The sequence below is a fragment of the Manis javanica genome, chromosome 1, assembly GCF_040802235.1.
Source record: "Manis javanica isolate MJ-LG chromosome 1, MJ_LKY, whole genome shotgun sequence".
NCBI classification, from domain to species: Eukaryota; Metazoa; Chordata; class Mammalia; order Pholidota; family Manidae; genus Manis; species Manis javanica.
Window position 1 is genome coordinate 139584420 of NC_133156.1, and position 26622 is coordinate 139611041.

The 26622-nt window shown below is 46.3% G+C and overlaps 1 protein-coding gene across 2 annotated transcripts in view; it reads left to right on the top strand.

Moving 5' to 3' along the window:
• ANKH (ANKH inorganic pyrophosphate transport regulator) overlaps nt 1-26622 on the top strand; it is a 136354-nt gene that overhangs the window by 89272 nt on the left and 20460 nt on the right. The window contains exons 3-8 of one of the 2 annotated variants that reach the window (XM_017669359.3): nt 1414-1532; nt 4537-4620; nt 10536-10706; nt 12434-12568; nt 14750-14842; nt 18674-18769. In XM_017669359.3, the coding sequence (XP_017524848.3) occupies nt 1414-1532; nt 4537-4620; nt 10536-10706; nt 12434-12568; nt 14750-14842; nt 18674-18769 (698 nt within the window). The remainder of the gene's footprint in view (nt 1-1413; nt 1533-4536; nt 4621-10535; nt 10707-12433; nt 12569-14749; nt 14843-18673; nt 18770-26622) is intronic. The other variant, XM_017669370.3, reaches the window with a different exon arrangement.

Consider the following 26622-nt stretch of genomic DNA (forward strand, 5'->3'; position numbering starts at 1 on the left):
ACTGGGGGGAATGGTTGCCACCTTCCTCCAAAAAAATGAAACAAAAGGCATGACACGTGGTGAAAGTTGGCTTTAAAATTTTTTACTGAAAAGGCATATTAACATTTAGAAATTTTCCATTAGTGAATAATTAAGAACACATATAAACATTTAGCTTCCAGTGTATCCATCAAGCATTCTTTATTTTTAATAATATCAAAATAATGTAAACCTAAATGTACAATTATAGAAGATTGAGGAAACTTTAGCTCACGAGTAAACCTACAAAAGGACTTCAGTGCAACCACTAAAATGTAGAAGGATATCATGAAAGATGTTCATGGTTTACAGAGTATATACACACACACACACACACAAACAGTAAGATCCTATTTCTGATGTAAATTTTTATATTAAAACACATGCATACCCCCCACACATACTCCCCCCACACACCCATACAAGCACTGGGCAATCAGAACCCAGAGTGTTGTTAACCATGACCCTCTCTGGGTAGAGGTGTGGGATTATAGATGATTTTCTTTCATTCGCTCATCTAAATTTTCTAATTTTTTGTCTCCAAAAAAACAAATATTACACTTAAAATTGCTTTTAAGAAGTAAAAAGCTAACCTTTTCAAAGAATACTTCTTCTCTCTCACTAACAACTTTACATTTCCCTGTATGGCCCCGGAAGATAACTGGTTAGCCAGAGACGGGTAAGATTCCTCAAGGGAGGAACAACCTAAGACAGGCACAGTCGCAGGGGGGCCATCAGGTGAGAAATTGGGGATCAACAGAGGTGAGGCTTAGAACCTCACCCCCCCTGTTTTGAGAGAAATCTTCTGCATCCGTGGATGTTTTGTTGCCCTTGTCTAGCTTGGATTAACACATAGTCTACAGGCACACACCTGATCATCTACATTTGCCCTCTTACAGCACTAAATTATGTTTTCTACCTTTATCTTGCATCTACCTACCACTTCAGCATTTTATTAAAAAAATAATAATAATAATAACAAGGGAGAAGTGTGGGATTCACATATAAATCAAGTATAAAAATCAAACGAATAATCATATTTGACCTGATTGTTCTATAGTTCATGATGCATGATTAAAACCAAAAGTTTCTGTGATATGACTGCCCTTGCACTGTTCACCATTTAAGAACTTACTATGTAAGAACTTGTTCACCATGTAAGAATTGTTCATTATGCTTCAGAAGATTGGAGACTGTTGAGAATTAGGCTTGAGGTTGATTAATGATTGTGCATTGAGTCCCCTATACAGAATTTTATTGTTGTTAACAACTATTTGATCAATAAATTTGAGATGCCCTCTCAAAAAAAAAATTGCTTTTAAACTTTCGAGAGAAAAGCCTTATAAAGGTAACTTTTTCTAAATATTGCCATGTGTGCTTTTTGACCCTTTGCAGCGTACAGTGACTTAGGCTACTACATCATCAATAAACTGCACCATGTGGATGAGTCCGTGGGGAACAAAACGAGAAGGGCCTTCCTGTATCTTGCTGCCTTCCCTTTTATGGATGCAATGGTAAGTAGAGAAGATTGTTGGCATTTTTTTCTTTAATGATGGTGAAATATAATGAAAGATTTGCCATTTCAACCATTTTCATGTGTACAACTCAGTGGCATGCAGTAAATTAACACAGTGTGAATCCTCAGAACTGTTCTCATCTCATGAAACTACTGTCCCCATTAAACATAACTTGCATTTTCTCCCACCCCCCCAGCCCCTGACAACACCATTCTGCTGTCTCTTATGAATTTGACTTCTCTAGGGACCTCATAGGAGTGGAGTCACACAGCATTTTTCCTTTTGTGTCTAGTTTATTTCGCTTAGTAAAATGTCCTCAGGGTTCATCCATACTTGCAGCATGTGTCAGAATGCCCTTCCTTTTTAAGGTTGAGTAATATTCCATTGCATGTAGAGGCCACATTTTGCCTATCCATCCGTCAGTGGACACCGGGTTTCCTTCCACCTTTTGGCTATTATGAATAATGCTGCTGTGAACACGAGTATACAAATATCTCTGAATCCCAGCTTTAACTCTCTCAGGTATATACCTGCAAGTGCAGTTGCTAGATCATATGATATTTCTATTTTTAACTTTGTGAGGAATCCTCACACTGATTTCCCTGGCAGCGGTTCCATTTCGCATCTCCACCAGCAGTGCAGAAGGGTTCCAGTTGACCATTGGCTTTTAACCTGTCCATCTCGACAGTTTATTTTATGAGAATTGTTTGTATTTGCCACAGGTGCTGGCAGGAGGCAAGGAAACCCATTTGAAGATTTAATTCAGATACCAAGTTCTTTTCTGATTCTTTCAAGATCAAAGTATCAGGATAACCTTCTGATAAACTTACCACTTGTATGGCAAACGCACCCATAGCTTTTAAAGATAAGAATCTCTTGAATATATTGATAGGATTTCAGTGCTTTAATAACCAGCTTTACCACATCAGCTAAGGGCAGCTCACTTCCATAGATTAAATCCTTTATCACGATACTGAAGAGAATGTTTTTTCCCTGTTCGTCTATGTTATAGATATAAAAGAGACTTACCAAAAAAAAAAAATTTCCAATAATGTCCCATGCTAGAAAATAAACTCTTTCTTTGGGCCCCATTTTAAATTAGCCTTGGAAGGAGACTTAAAAATATGTTAATCTGTATAGTTTTTTAGCACCCCTTACCTCAGGTTTTATATACATCAGCTGTGTGAGGCAAGCGTCCACCTGTAAGGAGTCAGGCAGCGGCCCTAAATCCTAATCCTAAAATACAGGCGGTCCATCTTCTCAAATGTTACCAGAAGCCTTCGCTGGCCTGTGGTTAGGTTCCTGGTGCCATCTTACTGAGTCTCTGATAGCTTCCTACAGTTGGTGTTGTAGCCTTAAATATTAACTCTAAGCTATGATGCAAAGGTTCTGATTCTCAATTGTGGTGATGTCACTTTAGGTTGGAGAATTTGACCATCAGAACACCTGTACCTGGATTTTCTCTTTCTTATCATTAGGTGTATTTACTAGTTAAACATACTTCCCCCACCACATACACCACACACACACACACACACACACACACAGAGGCAAAGGGGTCAGAGTCTGTAAAGCCAGATCCCCGGGGACACACATACACACACACACACACACACACACACAGGCAAAGGGGTCAGAGTCTGTAAAGCCAGATCCCCGGGGACACACACACACACACACACACACACACACACACACACACACACAGGCAAAGGGGTCAGAGTCTGTAAAGCCAGATCCCCGGGGACACACACACACACACACACACACACACACACACACACACAGGCAAAGGGGTCAGAGTCTGTAAAGCCAGATCCCCGGGGACACACACACACACACACACACACACACACACACACACACACAGGCAAAGGGGTCAGAGTCTGTAAAGCCAGATCCCCGGGAACACACACACACACATAGGCAAAGGGGTCAGAGTCTGTAAAGCCAGATCCCCGGGGACACACACACACACACACACACACACACACACACACAAGTAAAGGGGTCAGAGTCTCTAAAGCTAGATCCCCGGGGACACACACACACACACACACACACACACACACACACGCACGCACACACGGCAGCATGGCCCTCATAATATTGATAGGAGAGATAATATTTGAATACCACAAAGCTTATCATCCAGATGGCTTATGGTCAACAAAGATAGCCCACCAGCCACTATTTGCAAATGTTATCTACAGTTTGCCTTTCTTTTCATATTTGGCACGTTGGGACTTAGGCACTGAGGAAGGGAGTGGGTGGAGCAGCTGCAATAGGAAGTCTCGACAAAGACCTAGGGAATAGACCATATTTGTCTTGTGTTTAGTTCACATGAAATGTTATTTCTGTGTCATTCCAGATTATGTGCAGGTTAGAAGCATGATCCTTAAACAGATCCTATCTTGAACTTAAAACTTTCTCCAAACCTGACATCCCTTGAATTTTTCAGTCATGCTCCCTTCCTTATAGGACTTTCCTGCTAGTTTCCCTCCAAGGCACCAAGTGGCAAACCAGACCCTGCCCGACCCTGAGCCGCAAGGAGCAGTGGAGCCCTAATCAGTCAGTGAGAACCTGTAATGACTGAAATAACTCAGAACCAAATAGACTCCTCATGCCTATGTGGTTCATATAAGGAGAGAGCTGCTGCTCTGTGGCTCCCACTGCTCAGAGAGAGAGGGACTGTGTTCTCTCCGTTCTCGGTATTCACCCGGCTTCCCTGCCAGGCACGTGAGCCTATCCAGTGTGCCAGTCTTCATATAAATGGTTCTCAGTAAATACTGTGCAGTCACTGATGCCCCGTAAAAATTGAATGTGGATCTAGCCACCAGACCAAATTATAGTCATTTTACCAGCCAAAGATTTATCAAACCTGTGCTACTGAGGTTTGGGGGTATAAAGTCTGTTTCAGGAATGCCCAGTAAATCATAGCACCCAGAAATAATACAGTCCTGATGGTTTACCTCATGCCAAATTCTTTTCTTTCTGGCAGGCATGGACCCATGCTGGCATTCTCTTAAAACACAAATACAGTTTCCTGGTGGGATGTGCCTCAATCTCAGATGTCATAGCTCAGGTAAATATGGTCTGTGTGTCAGCTAAGCTTACCCAGAGCCCTTTTGTGGTGAGTGCCAGAACCACCTGATGTCTCGTGTACATTCATTCACTCTGCGGTGAGCTCCTGTTCTACTCAAGTCAAATGTGGACCTCGATCAAGGTTTGTTAAATGAATGAGAAAATGAAACCTGGAATACACATATATATAATCTTATTACAATGAGGGTTGTAGGAATTTAAATTCAGTATCAAAGGTTTGGGCCTTTATTTTTAAAGAGCTTGCCTGTAAAATGGCTGTAATTCACAGCTAACCCATGTTTGAGTGGCCATGGGGTCCCTGTGCCCTCAGCCAGGTGTGCACGTGGCCCTCTGTGTGGCCCAACAGTGCATCGCCAATTACTCAGTTCTAGGGAATACTCTTAGGAATTATTCTTAAATGTTGTTTCCCTTGTTCCTGCATAGGGCTGCCATTCACACCTCATTTCCCCACATTTGAAAAGAGCCAGGCAGGCCCACATTGCCCTTTCTGTTGAGTCCAGTTCCCTGGGGCCTGGCACCAGCCCTGGATTTCCATTCTCCTTCCTTTCTTCTTCCATGAAGGGTACCACATGAGAAATTCAGCAGGAAGTCAGAGTTAACTGCTATAATCTATATCTTAGTCTTAGTTGCTACAGTCAGGAATTGGGGAGAATGATTTCTTCTTGGAGGAAGAAGTTAGACTGATTTCTAAGCTCCCTTCCTGTTTCTCAATTCCATTCTATAAACATGTGCCTTTCTTCCTCATTTTTCCCTAGTGTACATGCTATTCTTTCAGCCACCTTTTTGAAATAATCTACCCTTAAACTGTTAGGACCTCCCTAAAGACCAAGAATTAAATTTCCAAATTAATTGCATTTATCCCACTGATCACTATGAGAAGTAATTTACATTAATTCCTGCTAACACTGTGTTTGTGCATGTGTCAAGCGTGTGCATACGTGAACACTAGCTAACGTGCTTCCTTGCTGTTTATCTTTTGTTAATTTTCTTTGGGAGTTATTAGAGAATTTTGTCCTGGTCTTATTTTAAATTCATCGTCCGAGAGGTAGACTAAATTCCTTTATTCTCTCTAATCACTAAATTTGAAATTAAAGAAACACCTCTCATTTTCAATACTGGCATCGGCAACTCGGTGAGCATTTGTAAATGTGTGTTTTCTGAAGGGTAAAAAAACCTAAAAAACTTAACTTTGCATAAGATAAATATAGTAAGCATCCAGGAGTAGAAGAAAACATATCCCTGAAAAAGGCTTTGCCAGTTCACGCCTACAGCCCTTTTCCTTCTCAGTTTTAAACCTGGTCCTTGCCTGCAGAGAGGGCTTGCAAATTGCAAATAAACACATCTGGTTAGGTAGGAGATGGAAGCCGGATTCAGATGCCATCTGTCCCTGGGCTATTCCTGGTGAAGTAGTTATTTTAAACCTTGCAGTTTGAGTGCCTACTGCAATGTGGTTGGTTGAGGGGCTAAATTTGACTTGTGCTCCTAAGTCCTTTACCTCCACCCCGTACTCCCAGTAAATTCCTCTCATCACTTGGAATTAATTAATGTGGTAGCAAGTAAACCCATCCTAGGCAGTCATTTGAAATACCACCTTGGCATAGATAGATAATGAGTAATCAATGACAGAATGAAGATAGTTGATAACGCCCTGAATTTCAGTGGCAACTCCCATTTTTAAAAAACTTGACTTAAGATAATTGACTTCATACAGTAACACAAAAAAGCTCGTGGTTTGCCCCAAACGTGAGATGTTTTTTTGTGCCATGATGATTATAACAGTTTTATGTTCCGATCGCATTGCCAAGGGTTCTATGAAAAATACTGCTGTTTCTGTTTTATTTCATGACCACCTGGCACTTCTTCGCTTGCTCAATATCAAAACAAGATTTCTCTGAGGCTGTTGGACCTTCCGAGGACCTCCAGTCCTGTCCCTTGCCTTCTGAGATCGGCTGAGAGCCCTCAGATGGGACCCCAGGACCCCAGCTCAGGAATCAGGCTGCACTGCTATAAATGCCATTGCCTCCTGCCTTTTCATGTCAGCCACTGGCGAGATCTCCGTCCCCACCCACTTTAGATGTGCACCTTCCAGCCCCTGCAGAAAGTTACACCACAGGGCAAACTAACCAAACTGCAACTTCAGTGTCAGCGCCTCGCTCAGCTGCCCCCAGGAGCGAGGTCAGAGGGCCTCTACCCACCTCCGTCTTCCCAACAGATGACCTCATGTCACCCTTTGCTGAGCAAACTGAAGCAACTGAATTCCTCAACGTCTGGCCACCAAATTACAAGCCTACTTCAGAGCCTTGCCTCCTGTCTGCTTTCCCCGCTTAAGGGAGAGGAGGGATCCCTCCTCTGTCCAGGACTGCATCTGCCACCTGGGCCCTGCATCCTGTCCCGTCCTCCTTTCTCAGGAACCTTACTCAGTTATCCGTGCTCTATCCTCTGTCCCCTGGATCACTGCTCTTGACATGTGAACATGATCAAATACCTGCTTCTTAAGACAACAGGAAGCTTTTTCTGGCTCCCATGTACCTCTGTAGCTACAGTTCTCTCTCTATATATAGTACCTAGTAGCCAAACCTTGCAGAAGGGTGGTTTCTACCCACGTTTACTCCCTCTCATCCTTCTATGTACTCCAGGCTGACTTCCACCCCGCAGTCCACCCAGACAGTTCTCACTAATGACTTTGTGCCGTCACCCCAGTGACACGCCAGTTACCTTCCTGGATGTCTCAGCCACTCCTCACTCCACTGATGGCTCCCTCCTCCCTGGGGCGATCACATTGCCAAGGGTTTTATGAAAAATACTGCTGTTTCTGTTTTTTACATGACCACCTGGCCCTTTTTAGCTTGCTTAATATCAAAACAAGATTTCTCTGAGGCCGTTGCACCTTCCCGGCTCTCACCACCACAGTCCGGTGGTTCTACTTCTGAAGCTCACGTGATTGTCATGGAAACATTGATGTTCCTCAAGACCCTCCTCTCTACTCACCCTGAATTCTTTTCATGAAAAACCAAGCCCATACCCTGGGTTTATACTGTCTGTAACATGACTGATGGTCCCCAAATAGACATCTGCAGCCCAGCCCTCTCCTCCGGACTTGAGGCAAGGTATCTAAGTGTCTCTGTGACACCTGCACCCAGCTCCCTCAGAGGGCCCCTAAGCTCACACCTTCTATATCAATGGCACTACCTCGTGGGCACCCCCCTTGGCGCACCCCTCTTCATCACTGAGCCTTTTCCATTTCAATCCTAGAGGTTCCGTTTATCTGTCCTCGTGTCCCATCGCTGCTGCCCTTGCCCCATCCAGGGCTCACCGCTCCCAGCCGGACTACCTGCCAGGCCACTCCACATGTTCTCTGGCTCGCCTCCGTCCTTCCCCACTGCAGCCACAGTGACCTGTCCTTACTGAAGTTCTGGCCATCACACCCTCTGCTTAAAACCTACTTTTAAAATTGCTTGCAAGTGTTCATGCAATAAAAACCCAAATCCTGGTGTGGCCGACAAGGCCCTGAAGCCCCGTGGACCTTGCGCCCTCTCCAGCCTGGCACTCCCCACTCCCCACCTCCCCACCCCCGTGCTCTGCTCTCCAGCCACAGGACCTTGGGTGGCCTCCCTGGGGGTCTTTGCCAGGACCCTTCTGCCCATAAGGAAATAGTGCCCTCAGTTCTTCCCCCCACCACCAACCCCTGCCCACCAGCTACCTCCTCCTGAGGCTGGAGGTCTCAGCTCAGACAGCCCCCTGGCGTGGGGCACCTCCCTCCCGCCATGGCCTGGCTCTGTCCTTCATGGACATCGCCAGCAGTCAGGGGCTGGCAGCATGGTGTGTCCCGGCCTCCTGCACTGACATCAGCTCCTGGGGAGTGGAGTCTGAGACTACCTTATCTGTCACGAATCCCCAGCACCAGCTTCGGGCCAGCACCTAACAGGTTCTCACTGGGAGAATCCTCCCCACTGAGACAGGAGGTTCCCCTCAGAAAATAAGCCGAATTTTTGATGTCTTTATCAGATTCCAAATCCTAACTCTGGGTGGAAATGCCGGAGGCCCCAGTGTTACCTTAAACTGATAAACAATACCATCTACAGTGAAGATGTAAGCTTTATGACAGGTGTTGGGCCCCATGGCATCAAACTACTAAAAATAGGAGGGAGGCTGGCAAAATCTGCCCTCTGGCTGAGCAAGATCTGACCAGTGCACCTCGCCTCCCTCTGTCCTTGGGGCCCGCTGCCCCTCAGGCTGCTTCCTCACCATCCACACTGACTTCCCCCCTGATCACATCTCCCTTTCCTTCATGTCCAGATCCTTTCTGGTCCTGCTTTCAGACCTTGTCTTGTAAGGCCATCCATACAGCCTGGGAGCCTTCCTGGACTTGGCAGGGGAGGGGTTGCTCCCTTACGTAATCATTCTTCGTACAATGAGTTTTCAGTGTCTGCACACGAGCATCTTGGTTTACACTCTAGGTTTGGTACGTGGCAGATGTTCCCCTGGCTGCAGACATACTCGTCTGAGTTTGCGTGGCGGGGCTCCTTAGAGGCATCTGATTCATCAGAGAAACGCATGGGCCTCTTGGCCCCATCACAGAACCTCCAGCCTTCTCCAAACGCAGTGCGTCCTCAGCCAGCCTTCCCCAGCTGGTGTTCACGTCCTTGTTAACACATTAGTCATTCCACTTGGAAGCCATAGGTGTGGAGACCATCACATGCATCATTACCTCCGTCCCTGGGCTCTGCTGTGTCCTAGGTGTGTGTGAGCTCATGCCTGTGCCGCAGGCAGCAGTCGTGCCCACCAGTACCTCTGTCCTGTGTATTCCCGAGGCCCAGTGACCAAGCCTGTCTCACTGACTGGCTTTGAGAATGACAGTGGGCATGTGTGTCAGTCCATGCTGTAAGCAAACTGCCTTGAGCGTCTGATACTTTTACTGCATTTAGAAGTGTTTCTGGGGAGCACCCAGCTCTTCTGTGTTCCCTGCAGCAATTGAATGCGTCCTCCAAGGAATCACACTCAGCCTGCAGCTGCTTTAAACCTTCTGTCATCACTGATACCTTGACGATGCCATGATCAGGATCCTTAGGCGATGACACAGTTGACAGGCCTACAGTTTCTCAGGTGTCTGGCTACCAAGGCCGGTGTAGCTCAGGAATGGTCCCCCTCACAGTTACTTTATTCTTGCCCTCGCCTGCCTCCGCAGTCCTCTGAATGTGCAAATCCCTGAGGACTCTGGACAGAGGCTGAGCTGCTGCTCTGCTGTCAGCAGAGTGGGAGGTTAAATACCTTATGCAATTTGCTTCAGAGACTAAACAGTCGGTAAAGATGAGCACTTCATTACTATTCCAGTCCTTCTTTGCTCTTTTTTTTCCATCTATGCAAAGAAGTTAGTATTTTCGATTTTGATTTAGCTTATCTTACAGTAATTAACAGCCATGATTTTTGCAGCACTTCCAGTGAAATTCATCCTGTACGTGTTAAGGTCTGTTTTTCTGTATGCACCATTGATCACCACTGTTTTTCCCTTGTGGGCTTAGGTCCCAGGTGTGGATTATGCAAGTATCCAGCCTCGGGAGGGAAAAGCTCTGTGGCATCTTCTGGGAGGCCGAAGGGAGCAATGTGCCTAGATATTTTCTAGCAGTAACCTTAACCTGGTGTGCAGCTCCCCTAAAAGAATCTTGGTGGTGCACAGAGCTAAATGATTGTGTGCTCTTCTGGTGAACCCCAGATACCTGACCCTGAATCCTACGAGAGCAGCCCTGAACTCTAGCCCGGGTTTCTCCTCTCTTCCTGGCCAACATTAAGGAAGGCACTCAGAGATCTGTCTCCTCCAGTGCCAGAGGTCGGACACACTTGTGTTGACTTGATTCCATCTAATCCCCTCTGCCATGTTCTTGTTTTCCCATCTCCCAGGTCGTTTTTGTAGCCATTTTACTTCACAGTCACCTGGAATGCAGAGAGCCTCTGCTCATCCCGATCCTCTCCCTGTACATGGGCGCCCTGGTGCGCTGCACCACCCTGTGCCTGGGCTACTACAGGAACATCCACGACATCATCCCCGACAGGAGTGGACCAGAGTTGGGGGTACGTCCTAGGAGCCAGCGGCCTGTCTGTGCGTTTGGTGGAATACAGTTCTCCCCACCCCATATGAAATGAGAACTCATGAGCATGTGCACTGAGATGTCAAGTAGGAAGGAGTGTCCACAGGGAGAGATGGATGGAGAATTAATGAGCTCTGGAGAGGGGAGAGATCTCAGAGGTCACTGTCCACCTCCCTGGCCCCAGAGGAGACTGGGGCTCCAGGAGCCGTGTCAGGCCAAGGAGCAGATACATGAATGAGTTCTTCTTACTCTGTTGTCAAAAACTCATTCTGTAAGACAACAAAGATTTCAGGACCCATGGCACCTTTGACCTCACATTTGATTATTTCTAATTTCACAGCAGAGTTACAGGCTTCATTCATACTTTCTGTACCATCCAGTAACAACTACTCACCCACGTGCCTTCTGTGGAGTGAACAGAGCATTTCCTGACCATAAGGTGACACAGGAAATTTAAAATATGGTCTCTACCCTCAAACTTTACGTTCCACTTGACACATGAGACCAACACAGAAGCAACAGTCAGACTGAATTCAAGACAGCACACAGCCTGCACAGATCAAACGAGCGCCACCAAAGTGGGAGGAAGGCAGACAGCAGCGTGGTCTAAGAAGCCTCCTTGATGGAGGCAGAGATTGACCTGTGCACAGAAGTTGAATAAGATACAAGCAAGGTGTAATCTTACACGAGGGCCCAAAGCATTCTTTTCATTATAAGTATGCTCAGTATCTGGTTGATATGTATATTAATCTTTTCCACCCATAGGTATTAGACATCATTTGGGTTTGTTTCCATCTAGCTATAAGGCAGATATGCATGATTATATACAGCCCTGAATAAATCATCACACTCCGCCCCCTGATCCCGCCTTTGACCCCATGTCACCTTCATCATATCAGAACAATAATTGTATTGACTTCTTGCCTTGATCTGAAATCATGCCCTCAATAAAACCCAATCTAGTTCTTTCCATAGTAGGACAGCTACATCAGCTTGGTCTTGATGGTGACAAGCCATCTCTTAACATGCAGCCATCAGCAAAGGGAAATGAATTAAAGTGGTTGAGATGGCTCCATGATGTAACTCTTACCCTCATGAAGAATCAAGACCAAAGTTAAATAAGGAGATCTAGGATTTAAAGGTAGCACACATCTTTGCTGTAGAATTCTTAATGAATTGCCTTTTCTTCACCATTCTTTTATTTTGTATCTGCCTCTGGACATTCTCATGGCTCTGTCAGAGCTTTGAGAAGGACAGCCTCTGTAGTGGATTTAGACACTGCCCAAATAATTAGGCACCTTTGTGAGCTAATTGATTCCAAACCAAATTGTAACGATTTTACATTGAGAGTTACTTCTTAGTGACATGGCTTCTGGCCAGTCAGTATGATGATTTAAACAAAAACTAATTTCCAACCTGTTTCTCAGGCCGTGGAGCTGGGTGCTGCTTGGGTCACAGTCGCCCTGTTTGGAAAAGAGTGGTTTGCATTCATCAAGCTTAAGTGTGTTTTGATTTCACTTTCCAACTGTCTTCTAATAAAACTACTTTTTATTTTAATTCAGCTGGGCTTGTCTACAGAGGCTCTTCCTTGTATTATTTTTTAGGATGGTGAAATGACATCAAAAGGAAAGTTTTTGGCTCTGAATTTTTTTTTTTTCCATTCTGCTTCTAGAGTTTCGTCAACTTTTTTATCTCCATTTCTTGATGCAGGGAGATGCAACAATAAGAAAGATGTTGAGCTTCTGGTGGCCTTTGGCTCTCATCTTGGCCACACAGAGAATCAGCAGGCCTATTGTCAACCTCTTTGTTTCCCGGGACCTTGGCGGCAGTTCTGCAGCTACAGAGGTAGGCCAGCTCCTGGGCCTGTGGACATGCATAGTCACCTTGTGAAGCATGGGGTGGGGACAGTGAATGGCAAACCTGCTACCCGGTCATCTTGAGAACCCACACATGTGGCATGAAATTATGTGACACACAATGGGGAAGCTATGAGGATCTTATAATCATGTAATTCTGTGTTTTTACAAGTATGGAAATGTCTCCTTCATCCATCTCATTGGCCATTATGAGGAAACCGAGGCAGGGACAAGGTTAACGACACAAAACTAGCAAGTAGCTGGGCTAGTATTAGAATGCAGACTTTTGGACTCCTGCCCCATGGCCTTTCCATTTCTCATGGAGTCAGCATGATGCCACTTCACTGTAGCTGCAGAGGACGGTGGACTATGCCATCCACAGCAGAAGCAGTGGAGATCCCGAGACAGTGGAGGGCTGATGCCTCCATTGTGACCAAGCCTAGTTGCACCTGCCTTTTCTCCTCCCTCCTGCACACCCCACCCCGTCATCCTGGCCTCCTGTGCTCCTTGGCAGCCTGCCCTTCCCCAAATGAGGATCACCGTTATTTACTCACTCACAGCTCAAGAAATTTACCTGGAAACTGGCAGCTGCTCCATAGAAAGAGTGCAGTCATTTTTTCCATCTTTCAGGTGTGGTACAAACAAACAGAATCGCTTCATTTGTTTCATCCTCCTCCGCCTTCTGGAGAATTAATTCTGTCTCTGGAACTGCTGATCCCTCAGGAAGGTTGGTGGCTGCTCAGTAGGGCCTGCTGTTTACACAGTGCCCCTGAATGCGCTGTCAGCATGTCTCTGCCTGGGGTCTCCTGCCAGTTTTCCATGCCTGGCAAGCAGCTCATGTTGGCTTGACAGAGAAGCACATAAATCACAAGTGGAACACTTTCTCTTGCCTCAATTTGTCCCTAGATTTTATGTTTTGAGTCATGGATGTCATCTTGGGTGGCTCCCGTTACACACAGCAGATTTTTTACTTAACTACATCAGTTTAAGCTTCCCTGTACAGACACTGTGTGTGATCCCCATCACCTGGATGCTAGAATTCCATCTTCTCCTTAAAAAAAAACACAAGTCAAATGGTATGTTAGAGCCGCTTCTAAATTGGCCCCAGTGCATAGACACACAGCATGTAGGGTACAGGGCTGACATTTATTGGTCATCAGCTTATATGTCCGCATTATGCACATTTTATCGATCCCAACAGCCGTGGGTGGTGCGGGTTGTCATTGTCACGGTGCTGCTGGGGGAACGGAAAGGGAGGCCTGAGTCGGTTCCTGCTCCTCCCAGCTGGTGGGTGATGGAGTGGGCATTTGTGTCTGGGTCCGCCCAGTTCCAGGGCTCTGTTTGGTCCTTTGTATCGCTGCTCCCTGCAGTTTCTTCACCCAGCTGGCAACTCACCTCGGGCTCCTGGCACTGCTGTTAATCCAAATAGAGGAAGCCTGTACTCCCCCTTCACTAGCTAGTTAGAGGGTTGATCTCTGCCAGAGTGTAGGGTTTGATGCTCTGTTTCCATGTTCCTTCCTTTTCATTCGCATAAGAAAAGAAACTCTCATTTTCATGGAAGAACATGTTTGGCTTCCTGTAAGAAGAATTTATTTAGTTTTCTTAAATTAAAAAATAAAATTGAGCTCTCCTGGCCAAATAGATTGGAAATGAGTTGAGTCACAGGAGAGTTTCAGAAAGCCATCAGCAAACCCACACCGTCAGCTGTCCTGAAGGTCTGGATGGAGACATAGGGGTGGATCCAGAGCAAAGATTCTCTGGGGAGTGGAGAAGGCTCAAAATTGCCTTCTCAGACGTAAGAACTGGGCTAGACTGGAATGTTCCATTTGGCTCAATGGAGTGGGCGGATTCTGGAGTCTGGTGGACTTGGGCTGCAATCTTGGTTTCTCAAGGCAGCCATCTGGATGTGTGTGCCATTGGATTCATGTAAAACAAGACCTGTCCTGGTCTCACTGCACTCCTTGGGCCCCCTCATGCCCCTCCCAGGGACACCGTGGAGTGCCCACCGCACCGTCACTCCCTGGGCCTCCCGTGGCTGGCCAGTGCTTATCACCCACTGTGGAGCGATGCGTCTGCGGTGGCTGGCTGCTCTGCCACGTGGCAGACAGCAGCTACTGGTGATGCCCTCTGCAGGTGCCGATGCTAACTTTGCTGGCTCTTCCTCTTGCAGGCAGTGGCAATTTTGACAGCCACGTACCCTGTGGGTCACATGCCATATGGCTGGTTGACGGAAATCCGTGCTGTCTACCCTGCTTTTGACAAGGTGAGAACCTGTGTGGCATGGTGTCGGAAATACACTCCTTGAAATTAGCATTTGATAGACAGGGATCTCTGATGAGGGACACTCCGCTATTTCTCCATCTCATCCCCTCCTGTAAGGTGAATGTGGTGTTGAGAATGTCGAGGTAAATGTGGAGAATTTCCCTTAGAAAGTAACAGAGGCAAATTTAAGCTTGCAGGGATGCTGATGACATAATGCCTCACCAAACTCATACTCACTGTTAGTTTATTCCTACTGAGAAAGAATTCGTTTACACAAGGGAAATACTCTCAAAAAAATTTAATATATTGGGTTTTGTTTCTGTTTTTTGTTTTTTTATTAAATTAATCCTTTGCTGACCTCCTAGCCGAGGGGAAGGTTTAGACAGGAAGTTGTGTGCTTGAGCTCACAAGCTCATGCGTCTCTTCAGGGCCATGCACGCCACAGCCACACCGTGGCAGGCGCAGGCCCAGGGTGGTTTGGCCCCGGCAGGCTCACTCCAGCTGAAGACTCATGCAGACAGTAGCTCCGTCCCCCCGCCGCTGTGACGCAACCTTGGTCTTGGATTCTGTGGCTTGGTCAGGACTGCCCTGCCAATCATTCAACATATGTCTGCTTCATTAAAGCTTAATTATTTGAACCTGTAGACTTTTATCCTAAAACCAAAGACTAGAAAACATACCCCCCAAAAGACAGTGTGCAGTGCTTTACAGTGAAAAATAGGAACAAAGCACACGAGCAGCCTTTATGCTCTTAATAGTGACATTCTGCCCCCAGTTTCGAGAGAGCTAGCTCAGAGCACTGGCAGCACCATTTTATCTCACCCCGCGAGAGCCCTGGGCAGTGAGGAGAGAAGCGTCTCTGTCCGGGGTCCCCAGCAAGGTAACTGTAGGCACAGGCTGTTTGGGTTCTGGCTGGTTGTGGCTGGGTTTCCTCCTTCCTTTTGCCCCACGCACATGGCTCGCAGGACCTCTGTGGGCATAGGAAACCCTGGGAAGCCACACGAGGCAAGGCAAGGCCACGGGCTACAAGCTTACCTCTTCCTTTGTGTAGCCACCAGCTTCTGCTGGGCTCCTGGGAGGTGGCAAGACCTGGGGAGTAGGAGGTGGGGAGAAGTTTCCTCTCCATCTCACACCCTGACCCAAGGGTACCCCCCAAGCATCTCTGACAGCGATAAGGCAGGATAGGGGAGGATCAAGTCTGGAAAGTATTCAGTCACTGTGGGGCCACCTCCTTGGCGCCTGTGGCCCACAGGAAGAATTTCCCTTTTGGTGCATGTTCGTGCACACACACACACACACACACACACACACACATGCGTGCCCCTGTCTGCTCCCACAGCCCCGTCCATGGCATCCTTCCACACTACACAAGCCCCTGCTCTTCCTGTCACCATCACCTTTCCCTATTTCCACGCCGAGTCTAAACTATGAATAGCAACTTGGGTTGTAACACTTCAGGGATTCCCACCATGCAGCCGAACCAGGCACAGAGTAGTAGTGTTGCCCAGAATTCTGGGTTCCAGGTGTGGAACCTCCCCAGGAGGCTATTAGTTGCGCCCACCACCTATTTCAAACATTCGCTGCAACATCAGGATACAGAATGTCTCCTAAAAATTGCATTTGATCTGTGCTTCACATGCATTTGAGTGACTTCAGCAGGTCTTAGTCCCATGCAGGAGACTGCTGACATCCCTGTTTGCATGGTTGCATGGGTTTAATCCAAACTATTGATAGACATCATTGTTTTCAAGGAACATGCTTATAGAAGTAAATCCTAGAAAACCAAAGTGAATATAGGTCATTTTGCTAAATTTTCTAGCTCCTGGAGAATAAGATTATATAATAAGACGATGAGAATAGCAGGTACTAAGTGTTAGGAAACACTTGAAAGTCTCATCTGAAATTGTTTTTGGCTACCTTGAAATCGTCAGACTTCACAGTGATCTTGCTAGGAGCATCCAAGGAAAACATTGTTCTATTTATGATCACAGAGGTTAGGCGCTATGAGAAAATTCCTTTAATGAGCAGACTTCTAGCCAAAAACTGGAGTTACTCAGAATCCTTTTGAAACCTCACCCATTGTTTACAAGCATTCCAGCGAGCTCCACCAAGCCATTTGTGTGAATGCTGCCTATTCACGCACATCTCAGACACCTCTGTGTGGACTTCCAGAATTTGCTGTATTGACAGTTGAAATCCTTAGCCTCTTTGTGTTTCCAGAATAAGAGATTTTACATTTCTCGCATAACTTCTGATGCCTCTAGCTAAATATTAAACTGGGAGAGGTTTCCACGAGTACAAAATCTCTCCAGTGTTCAGTTATCATCTGCTAAAGAGGACATTTCTAAGCAGACGGGGCCAACAAAATGAACCACAGATGCTGATCGAATGATACGTGCTAGTTTATTGTCACCATTTACAGAAATGTTTGCTGTTTTAAAAATAAAAGTACACCTGAAGGACACATTGCTGTCACCATGGGTAATGTGCACATTTTGAGGTCACCTAATTCTTTCCAGTGTGCCCAGGAGGGCACCCCTTCTCTCAGGTCCCGGGGATGCATGGGGAGGGAGAGTTCTCCTACCCACTAGGACTTGTATTTTGCTATGGCAGCTGTCTGTTACTCAGAAAAGCAGATACATTGTAAAGACTGGAATTAAGAAAATGTAAACCTCCTCCAGAGGTTTGTGCTGGTCACATCTGCAAAGGAAAGGGATTCAAGAGATTGCTTCAGCCTTGGAAGGAGAGGAAACATCAAAAGCTCTTTTCCAAGGGCAACCCACAATAGCTCTGCTTATGTGTCTTTCATTCAGCTGCATAGAGGAGCCAGGTGCTGGGGATTTGTTTTTGTTAGTCAGCTCTGGGACTAATTGGATTCATAATGAGATGGGGTGTATTTTTCTCTGCTGATTTTCAAGGTCAGGGGCCAGGCATTTGTTTTGATTCGGGTGACTAGCGGCCCTTGTGTGGTGGGCCTTGGGGATGTGTACTCGGACAGCTGAGCCAACGGTGTGGTTTGCTTAGAGTTCAGTGTAACAAAGGCTTTTGAGCGCCTTCCTTACTCAGGCAAGGTTGTTCTAATTAGAGGAGCTAAGGAGATGGATGGAACACCCAGTCTGGGGGTCTCAGAAAGCAAGTGCTCACCTCCCAGGGCTTTGACAAATGTCCTGAGTGTGGGCTGGGCCGACCAGCCTGCAGAGAGCTCCAGGGCCCTCTGGCTGTTCAGGAAGTGGGGCCCAGAGGCAGTTGGGAGGTAAAAGATCAGAGAGGTTTTTAAGAACAGATGGGCTGTAAAGACGATGGCCCTTAAAGAGAGCTGTGTTTTCGAAAATCAAAAGATCCCACAAGAGAAAGAAGAAGAAAATCACAGACATGGAAGACATGTTAAGGGACGAACACAAGGTTCCATTTGGAATACAGGTGGAGAAGGAAGCCTGGGGCAGGGTTAGGCAGGCCCTTGAATGTCCAGTTGAGCTGAGAGTCCCTTGGTGGAGATGAGAGGGCCCCAAAGGTCAGTGAGCAGGGCCATGGCTTCAGAGATGCCCGTGGTGGCCAGGAGGGCACACAAGCCAGGGCCCTGGACTAGGCTAGGTGGGCGCCAAGGGGAGGCGGCTGATTCAGGAGCTACCACCAGGCGTCCAGTCTGAAACTCCCTCTGGTTGATGTTCACATCCAGAAACCTGACAGCTGTCTGAGAGAGACGCAAAGTAGCAGCTGTCTCCCAAGCTGTCACTTGACCTCTGTGCTTCAGACACGTCAAAGAAAAGCAGAGATGAGATGCTCTTGAAGATGCAGTCCGCCAAGGTTAACTGAGGCCTCTCTTTGTCCCTAGAACAACCCCAGCAATAAACTGGTGAGCACGAGCAGCACGGTCACGGCCGCCCACATCAAGAAGTTCACATTTGTCTGCATGGCCTTGTCGCTGACGGTAAGGAGAGGCCAGCACCTCCGCCCACTCTGGCTTTGTTTTTGGAAAGGGAGAGATTGCCATTTGACAGCTATCCTGGTGTGATGTTACATGAGATTAATTAACAACCTCTTCAAAACATTTTTGCCCCAATATAGGCATGGTTGTTATTCAAGGAGGTCATTTTATCTAGGAGTAAAGGGTCCACTCCTGGCATTTCTGGGACTTACATGCTGAAGAAAGACTTTCCCTTTAATTTTAATAATACTCTTGTCTTACTGAATATTTTCTAGCCCCATTCTAAACACCCAGAGTCAATCGTTATAACCATCCCTGTCCTTTTTCCAAATTTAACTGGTGGTATTTCAGTGTCCCCGATAGAATTTCCTTGGCTAATTACATTTGTACAATGTATCCTACTTATTTCTTCATCATTCAACACATACTTACCAAGTGCCTGCGGATCCCAAGCCCTGTGCCATGTTGGGGACACACCCATGAGCGAGCCTGTGGGTGACCGTATGCACAGCCTCAGCACAGCACACAGACTCCCTTTATCAACTCCCATGGGTGATTCACACATAGAAGATAATGTTCAAAAAACATGGAAAATAAACTTACATGCTATATCATGCAAAGCACACACAAAAAAGCCCATAACATTTATAAACAGACTTATATTGTAGACTGTGTTCTTTGGGTTCAAAAGAGAAGGGAAGATGGTAAAAAGAAATAGAGGTCTTTTGAAATCTGTTTGGCTTCCCCTGTTTGTTGTCATGGCTTGCATTTTCCTATCAAGTCCCAAGAAGATTCTCTATTTTATAGAACAGTGTAAGTAATGTGTGACAGAAATGCCTGGTGTGTGCGGTCCTCACGACTGACCGATGTCGGGACCCAAGGCAGTCAGTCAGTCTCGGGTCGGGTTACGCTGACGACAGGATACAGTGACTACTGTCCCTCTAAACCATTATCACAAGGACCAGTCAGCCTGGTGAGTCCTGGTAGAAGTCCTTTAAAAACAAGCCCTACACATATTATAACCTTTAATGGATATTGTTTCAAAGCCCGCAACTTAGTATTTGCTCCTCTGACTGAACACCTGAATAGATTGTAACAAGGGTAACAGGACACAAAGAGCCCATCACCTAATACCTCTGACCCCAAGTCATGACCTTGTCAGCCGCCCCCTCACCCCAGCCCAGCCCCTCCTGCCAGTCCATCCCTGCTGAAACTGGGGGCAGAGAGGTGTCAGAAACATATCCCAGTGCCACCTCCCCAAGGAATAATTTCTGATAGCATGCCTGTTTGCACCAGGACAGGTTACCCTGGACAACCCTGCTCCCTGTTTGCTTTAATTCTCTCTATGGCATGGAAATCTTTCCATAGTTGCCTAAAATATTAGGAAAATACTGAACAACCTTGAAACTGTTTAAAAGAGTATTTTAGGAAGAAACAGAGAAGGCTTCTATTCCAAGAACAGACCTCAGCTTTGCAAGACTGTTTAAAATGATGGGAAATCAAGAGTTGATTCAGATGTGTGACTCGGACCTCATCCAGAATAGAAAGCTAGACACGCTTGGTTGTCAGGCTCTGCGACCCGCAGCCTGACATCTACCTCCTTCACTCTGTGTAGACTTCTTCCCAGAGCTCCAGCTGAGTCTTGCCAGATTGGGTTTGAGGATAGTCCTTTCCTTAGTTCACAGGCAGTAATCGGCACTTCTGAAACAAGGGCAACACATTGATTTTGAAATGATAACTACTCAAGATCTAGAAGAATGCTTTTGTTTTCCATGTAAAATGTTTCTTTATCTGATTATTCTAATCCTACAATCTGTAACTGGAAGTAAAGCAGGATATTTTTTCACCATAGAAATAGAAACTCAGAATCCTTCATTGGAGATGAACGAGTCAAACCAATAATTTTTTAAAAAGGATATGACTCAGAGAGGATAAGTGACTTACTCAAGACCACAGTAAGAGAACCAGCTAGAAGCCAGCTTCCAGGCCCATTCTCTTTTGGGGGGTGCCCTTTCCCCAGTACTGCACTGTTTCCAGCAAATAGGAACAGATATCTGACCCTGCGGCTCCAAACTGGGGCGCTTGCCGTCTCAGTGCCAAGGTGGCTACCCCAACGCAAAAAGCCGGTACAATTGGAGTTGGCAGCTTACGAAGGTACTCACATACATTATCCTGACAATGATTCAAGCTATTGTTCCAACATGTTGGCTGGAGGAATTTCATGAAAAGACACATAGAAAAAAAATGTAAGCATCTTTTTTCCTAAATTAAATGTTAAGCTGCCACTCTAATATGCATGTAGCTTTTTATAGACCTACCATATTCCTTCCTTATGTCTGTTACTCCTCATAGGCTCTGAACTTCCCACAGCAGGGTCTGTGACTTCATCACCTTTTATCCTTGGGACCTAACAACCTGCCTGACAGAGAATGTGAACACTAAGTGGTTAATAAACACCTGACCAATTAATACTTACCTGTGAGATAAGGTCAGAAACGTACTGATGACCCCTGCCCCTAGGGAGGGACAATCTCCTGATTTATATTCAGCTTATCCTATTTTTAAAAGAAGTGTGTAGGGTAGAAAAGCAGGAGGATTTTCCTATAAGCATCTTGCCTTCACTCCTTCAGAGCTGCCTTCAGGAATGCCCAGCGAAGTGCTGATTGGTTTCTTTAGACCATCTGATAGCAGTGAGGTTGAGGAAAGGCGGAGCTGTAGTTGATCCAAAATATTAGCTACAACAATGGTAGAACCATCATATAAAAAGGAGTCCTCTCAATAGCAACAACGGAGCCGACATAATGCAAGCACAGGCTAGCAAGGTGACTGTGGACTGACAAGCTGCCGTTTGGGGCGAGGGAGCACATGGTTCGAAAACGCATTCTGTTTAAATCGATTTGGAACAGCGGCTTCAAATGGTGTGCTGCCCTGTGGTGCAGGGTGGCAGCCACCCAGAGGCGAAAGCATTGCCTGGCAGGGTCAGAGCCGCGCCGGGAAGGCTGACCCCGGGGAGCACGGCTGTAACCGGTGCGGCCTCAGTAGCACCAGGCCCTCTGGTAGAGCCGCGGTCTCCGTGGCTGTACGACGGACCGGAAGCACGGTGATAATTAGTATGCTCTAAAAGGCTGCACGTCTCTGGTGGACAGCTGTGGGGATTGCAGACGGAGGATGACGGCCATAAGCTTGTGATAAGAAAGCTGGATCGGCATTCCTTCCTCTGGGGGAAAGAAACTGCTTACGCTAAACTTACAGGAGCTCAGCCTCTTGCAAGCCCCTTGGAATTCCTTCCTGAAGCCGAGACTGGGGGTGAAATAGGAGCCACTAACCAGGGTGGGATGTGTCTGTCTCCTCAACAGTCCTTTTAGTGAGGTAGGAGAGTCCCGAAAAGGTGACAGGCTGGGGCTGGTTCGGTAAAGTCCGTGGATCAGCTCACTAAATTTACCGAACTTGCCAGTTTAGACCAAACTTTTTTTTTAATTCTTTGTGAAGTTCATAGCAAATCATATTAAACAGGGAAGTTCTAACATCTTTGGATGATTTCAGTCGACCATTTTGCATTTTGACTTCACAATGTCATTTTAGGAACATTTGGTATTTTCTTAAGCTCCCTGCTGCTCTCGCTTTGGGGAGCTGGTGCCAAGAGGGGGCCACTGTGCCACAAGGGAGCGGGAGAAGAATTCATGCCGAGCACAGGCTTGGCTGCTGCTAAAGCCTCCCCACCCCCTTTTTACAAAATGGAAACAGGCACCCATCCAGACAGATCTTGGCAAGCAGAGCTAGCAAGGCACTTTTGTGCAGTGAACGACCTACACAGTCATACCCTGCACCCCCTGGATGCTAAATCTGAGAAGGTCAGGAGGGGAAGGTGAGTGACTGAATGTCAGGGAGCTACAGGAGAGTACAGTCCGGAGGAGAGGGAGAGAGACCAAGGGCCAGAGAAAGAAGGGGGTGGCTGGCTGAGAGTCAGAAAGATGGAGGAGAAGAACAGAGAAGGGGGTGCAGGCAGATGGGGAGACTGTGAAGGGAGGGCCCTCAGCCCTCCAGGGCCCTGCCAGTCCTTCCAGGACAAATTGCTATAAACCGTGGAAGGGTTGAAAAGAAGTTTTAGGAAAGAGTAAGAAAAGAGGCAAGTCAGTAAATTGGGCACATTGTCAGGTGGGTTGATTTTGGTGAACTTACCCATTTCCAGCAGGCAGGGGATTCTCACCAGGTCTCCAGAGGCGTCTTCATGGCCCCAGACTCGGATTATGCCCAGGTCATGGGGCTGTGCCAACTGCACCCCGCTGGCCACCTCATTTTATCACTGGCCCCCTCAACTTCAACAAACGGAGGCTTCTTGGAGTGGTCACTTAGAAGGGAGCCACCTCTGCAGCCTGCACAGAGGTGTCTGAGGCCAGCGGCCGTTGCTAGTAAAGGACCTTGTTCTTTTAGAAAGTTGAAGTAGGTTTTTACTCTGAATCCTCCTGAACCTCGCTTTTTAAACTCAGTGGTGATAAAAGGGGAAATGTGAATCTGCCCTCAACCCTGACTCTTCTGTTCTAACTGGTATGGGTTGCAATGTGTCCACCAAAAATTCCTGTGCTGAAGTCCTAACCCCCAGTACCTCTGAATGTGGCCTTTGATGGAAAGAGGGCCTTGTTGACCCCTTGGCCTCCAAGACTGCAGACGAAAATTTTCTGTTGCTCTGAGCCGCCTGGTTTGTGACACTTGGTTACAGGAGCCCTCGCACCTCGTACGCTGATGTTTCTAAAGAAGGGAGTCGTCTTCTTGTCATTTAAGGCCACATGCACTGATTAGCCAGACTTACTCAACTCACTTACTTGCTTTTTAAATTCTCCATTTACTGTTTGCAGAAGATACCTCTACTCTTTTATTTCTAAGTTCTCCCTCCATGAGAATCTGAGTACAGGATTTGCTTAGAAATATTTTCATGCAGTTTGGCACTGGTTCCAAATTTATGTGTTTAATATGTCTTTGCTGGTGTTTTTTTTTGTTTGTTGGTTGGTTTGGTTTTCTTGTTTGTTTTTGGTGAGTGGTGGCAGGTGTTGCTGGCATCATAGAATCTAATAGAAGGGCCACTGTTAGGCTTAGGCTACTTTGCATCTGGGTCTCATTTTGCTTTCCATTAATTGAATATCCAGTGCATCTCAACCAAGCCCTTGCAGAACCCGTGAGTAACACTGAAAAGTCAAAACATGTTCCCAATTTTCAGGGAACAAATTAAATTTCTAATATGGTTCCCAGTTGTATTTATCCTCCCAAATTATCTCAAAACCTGATCGCCTTCCCACTTGAACCTCATAAATGGTATCTGATTTGGCACAAAATTATAAAAATCACATCATTTCAGTTTAATGGATCCACACACACCTGTGTGCTACAACAAACACGTGCAGGCCTGCTGCCTGACGGGTTTGGGAACCACAGGGAGATGCTGAAGGCTCCCAGCTGGCCCGTGGATCCTGCATATGCCAAGTGCTGCCTGGCAGACCCCATTTTCTTGTCCAAGGTGTGGTTCCAAGGCTCCATCCCCAGGCTTTTCTGGTGCAAAAGCAGATGAATTGGAGGGACATGGCAGTCACAAACTGTTCACACAATGGCAAAACAACCCAGTGGGGATTAACTCACAGACTTCCAGGAATTATATTTTATGACTGTGTGGATTTTTTGGAACCATTTTTATTAGTCCCAAAAACACAACCATTCTGGGGAACATTTTTCTTATTCCGTGGGCATGTTACAGGTGGTAGAACCCAGACTTCAGCTTGATCAGATGCACAGCCCAGACCATCTTGTCAATAATTCATGATAAAATGTGTGAGCAAAACAAGGCTGTGGGATTCGTGGCTTCTCAGTTTTCCGATTTCAGCACCTGCTTACCACCCCTAGGTGCTTTGAGCTCTGAACATGAGCACGTTCCTGAAACTCTCAATTGATTCACGTTGTACAACATCAAGGAAGTCAGTGAAGCCCATGTAAAATATCTCAAAACATTTTTGTGTATTCTCAAGAAACACAAAGTAGACTTAATTTGTATCAAGCAGCGTGTGAAATGAGCTCAGTGAGGACATAAAACACAGGTAGATAATGCTGAATGGTCATTGTGTGTGTTTAATGAAGCCAGGAACAAAAGGAACCCATCAAAACCACTCTGGTCATGCAGAGGTGTTTCACTGGCTTCCCCAGATGCCTGGGTGTCTCCCGGACCTACAGGCAGCCTTAGAAAGTGACCTGAGAAATAACATCGCATTTAGCTAACTAATCCGTGGCCTTTACTCAAAACGTTCTTTATTTTATCTCAAAGGGTTTAATACTGCATTTCCTGCCCAAGGTCAGACAGCCCCCCTGTTTAGGCACGGTGAGGTAAACATGACTGAGTTGCGCCAGCAGATTATCCTGGGGGTCCTTGCGTACCTTCTGAGCCCAGAGCAACTCTCAGAGGAGCACAACGTGATGCTGAGAAAAAGCACATGTGGAAATAATAGTGCCTGGAAAACCTGCTCACCACGAATCAGGTACCCCATGGTTTTTAGGGTCTGTCCTTAATCCTACCTGAGAGATGGCTCTGAACTCACATGGCTTGAAGAACAAATTAGACCTTATCCAGCCAAAATATCCACCGGCCGATTCTAGGGGGCCATGGTGCGCACCCCAGAGCCTGCACCTCCGACCTGCAGACCCATGCAGACACGGGGCTGCGGGGCACGCTGGAGGGCCCTCCTGGGGTGCACGTGGCATTCAATGGCCCTCTTTGCGGTTTTTGATTTAAAAGGGGTGGGGTAGAGGGATTTAAGTCAAGCTTGATTGTGTTTATGGATATGAGCCCTGAAGCCCCAAGGCCTGGGTTCAAATCCCAGGTCCACCACTCACCAGTTAGGTGGCTTTGGAAAGCTTACTTAAAGCCATAAGCTTCAGCTTCCACAGCTTCCATTTGGGCACGATAAGAATACCTATCTTGTGAGGCTTTCAGCTTAGCACAGTGCCTGGCGTGCCATAAGCAAAGAATGCCAGCTCTTATCATCAGTAAATTCCCAAACACATGGGATTCCAAGTGAGCAAAAGATAGCTGTATATATGGCTATTGGTATATTTGATGCCAATGAATAACTTTATAATTTTTTTCTAGTATATATAATACTCTTCCAAATTTCTGTGGGACTTTTTTCTTTTTTAGTGTTTAAAAAAAAATCAGTCTCTTGATAGAGTTACACATATCTTCTACAGAAGGACCTCATGCAGACCCAAAGGACATGTGCACCATGTTTCTCCCTAAGGTTTGGGAAGCTTTTCACATGTCCCGCTTCCTGTTCATAGCCTCCAGTCCCAGGGGCAAGACAGTGCTCACTCCAGCCAGTGATCATCCTGTTAATTCATAAATGTCATTTACCCACAAGATGCTGTGGCCACAGAAAGAGAAATGGATGTGTTTAGACCTCTGGCTTAGAAGTTTGGTAGATCTGTAGACAGCAACCAAATATTAAAAATGCCAGGAAAGAAAGATTTTAAGCCATACATGTATGCATTGCCAAAATTATCTAAAGCCCAGGCAGTGGGCAGAACACTTTGAGTGGGGATGGAAGAGGATTAAAGATTCTCTCTTGGTCACAGCTATCCAGGGAAAAATCACATGTTTATTCATGCAGTCATTCCACAAATGCCTGGGCCCCTGTTTTTTACCAACCAGGCCCTGGGACTACCACAAAAACAAACACAGTCTCTTCTCTTAGAGAATCTATAATCTCATTGAGAAGACAGGCAATAAACATATACTATGGTGTTGGGTAGTGTATTAGTTTCCTGTGGCTGCTGATGGCTTCAACCACAGACCTGATGGCTTCAAACAGAAATTTATTCTT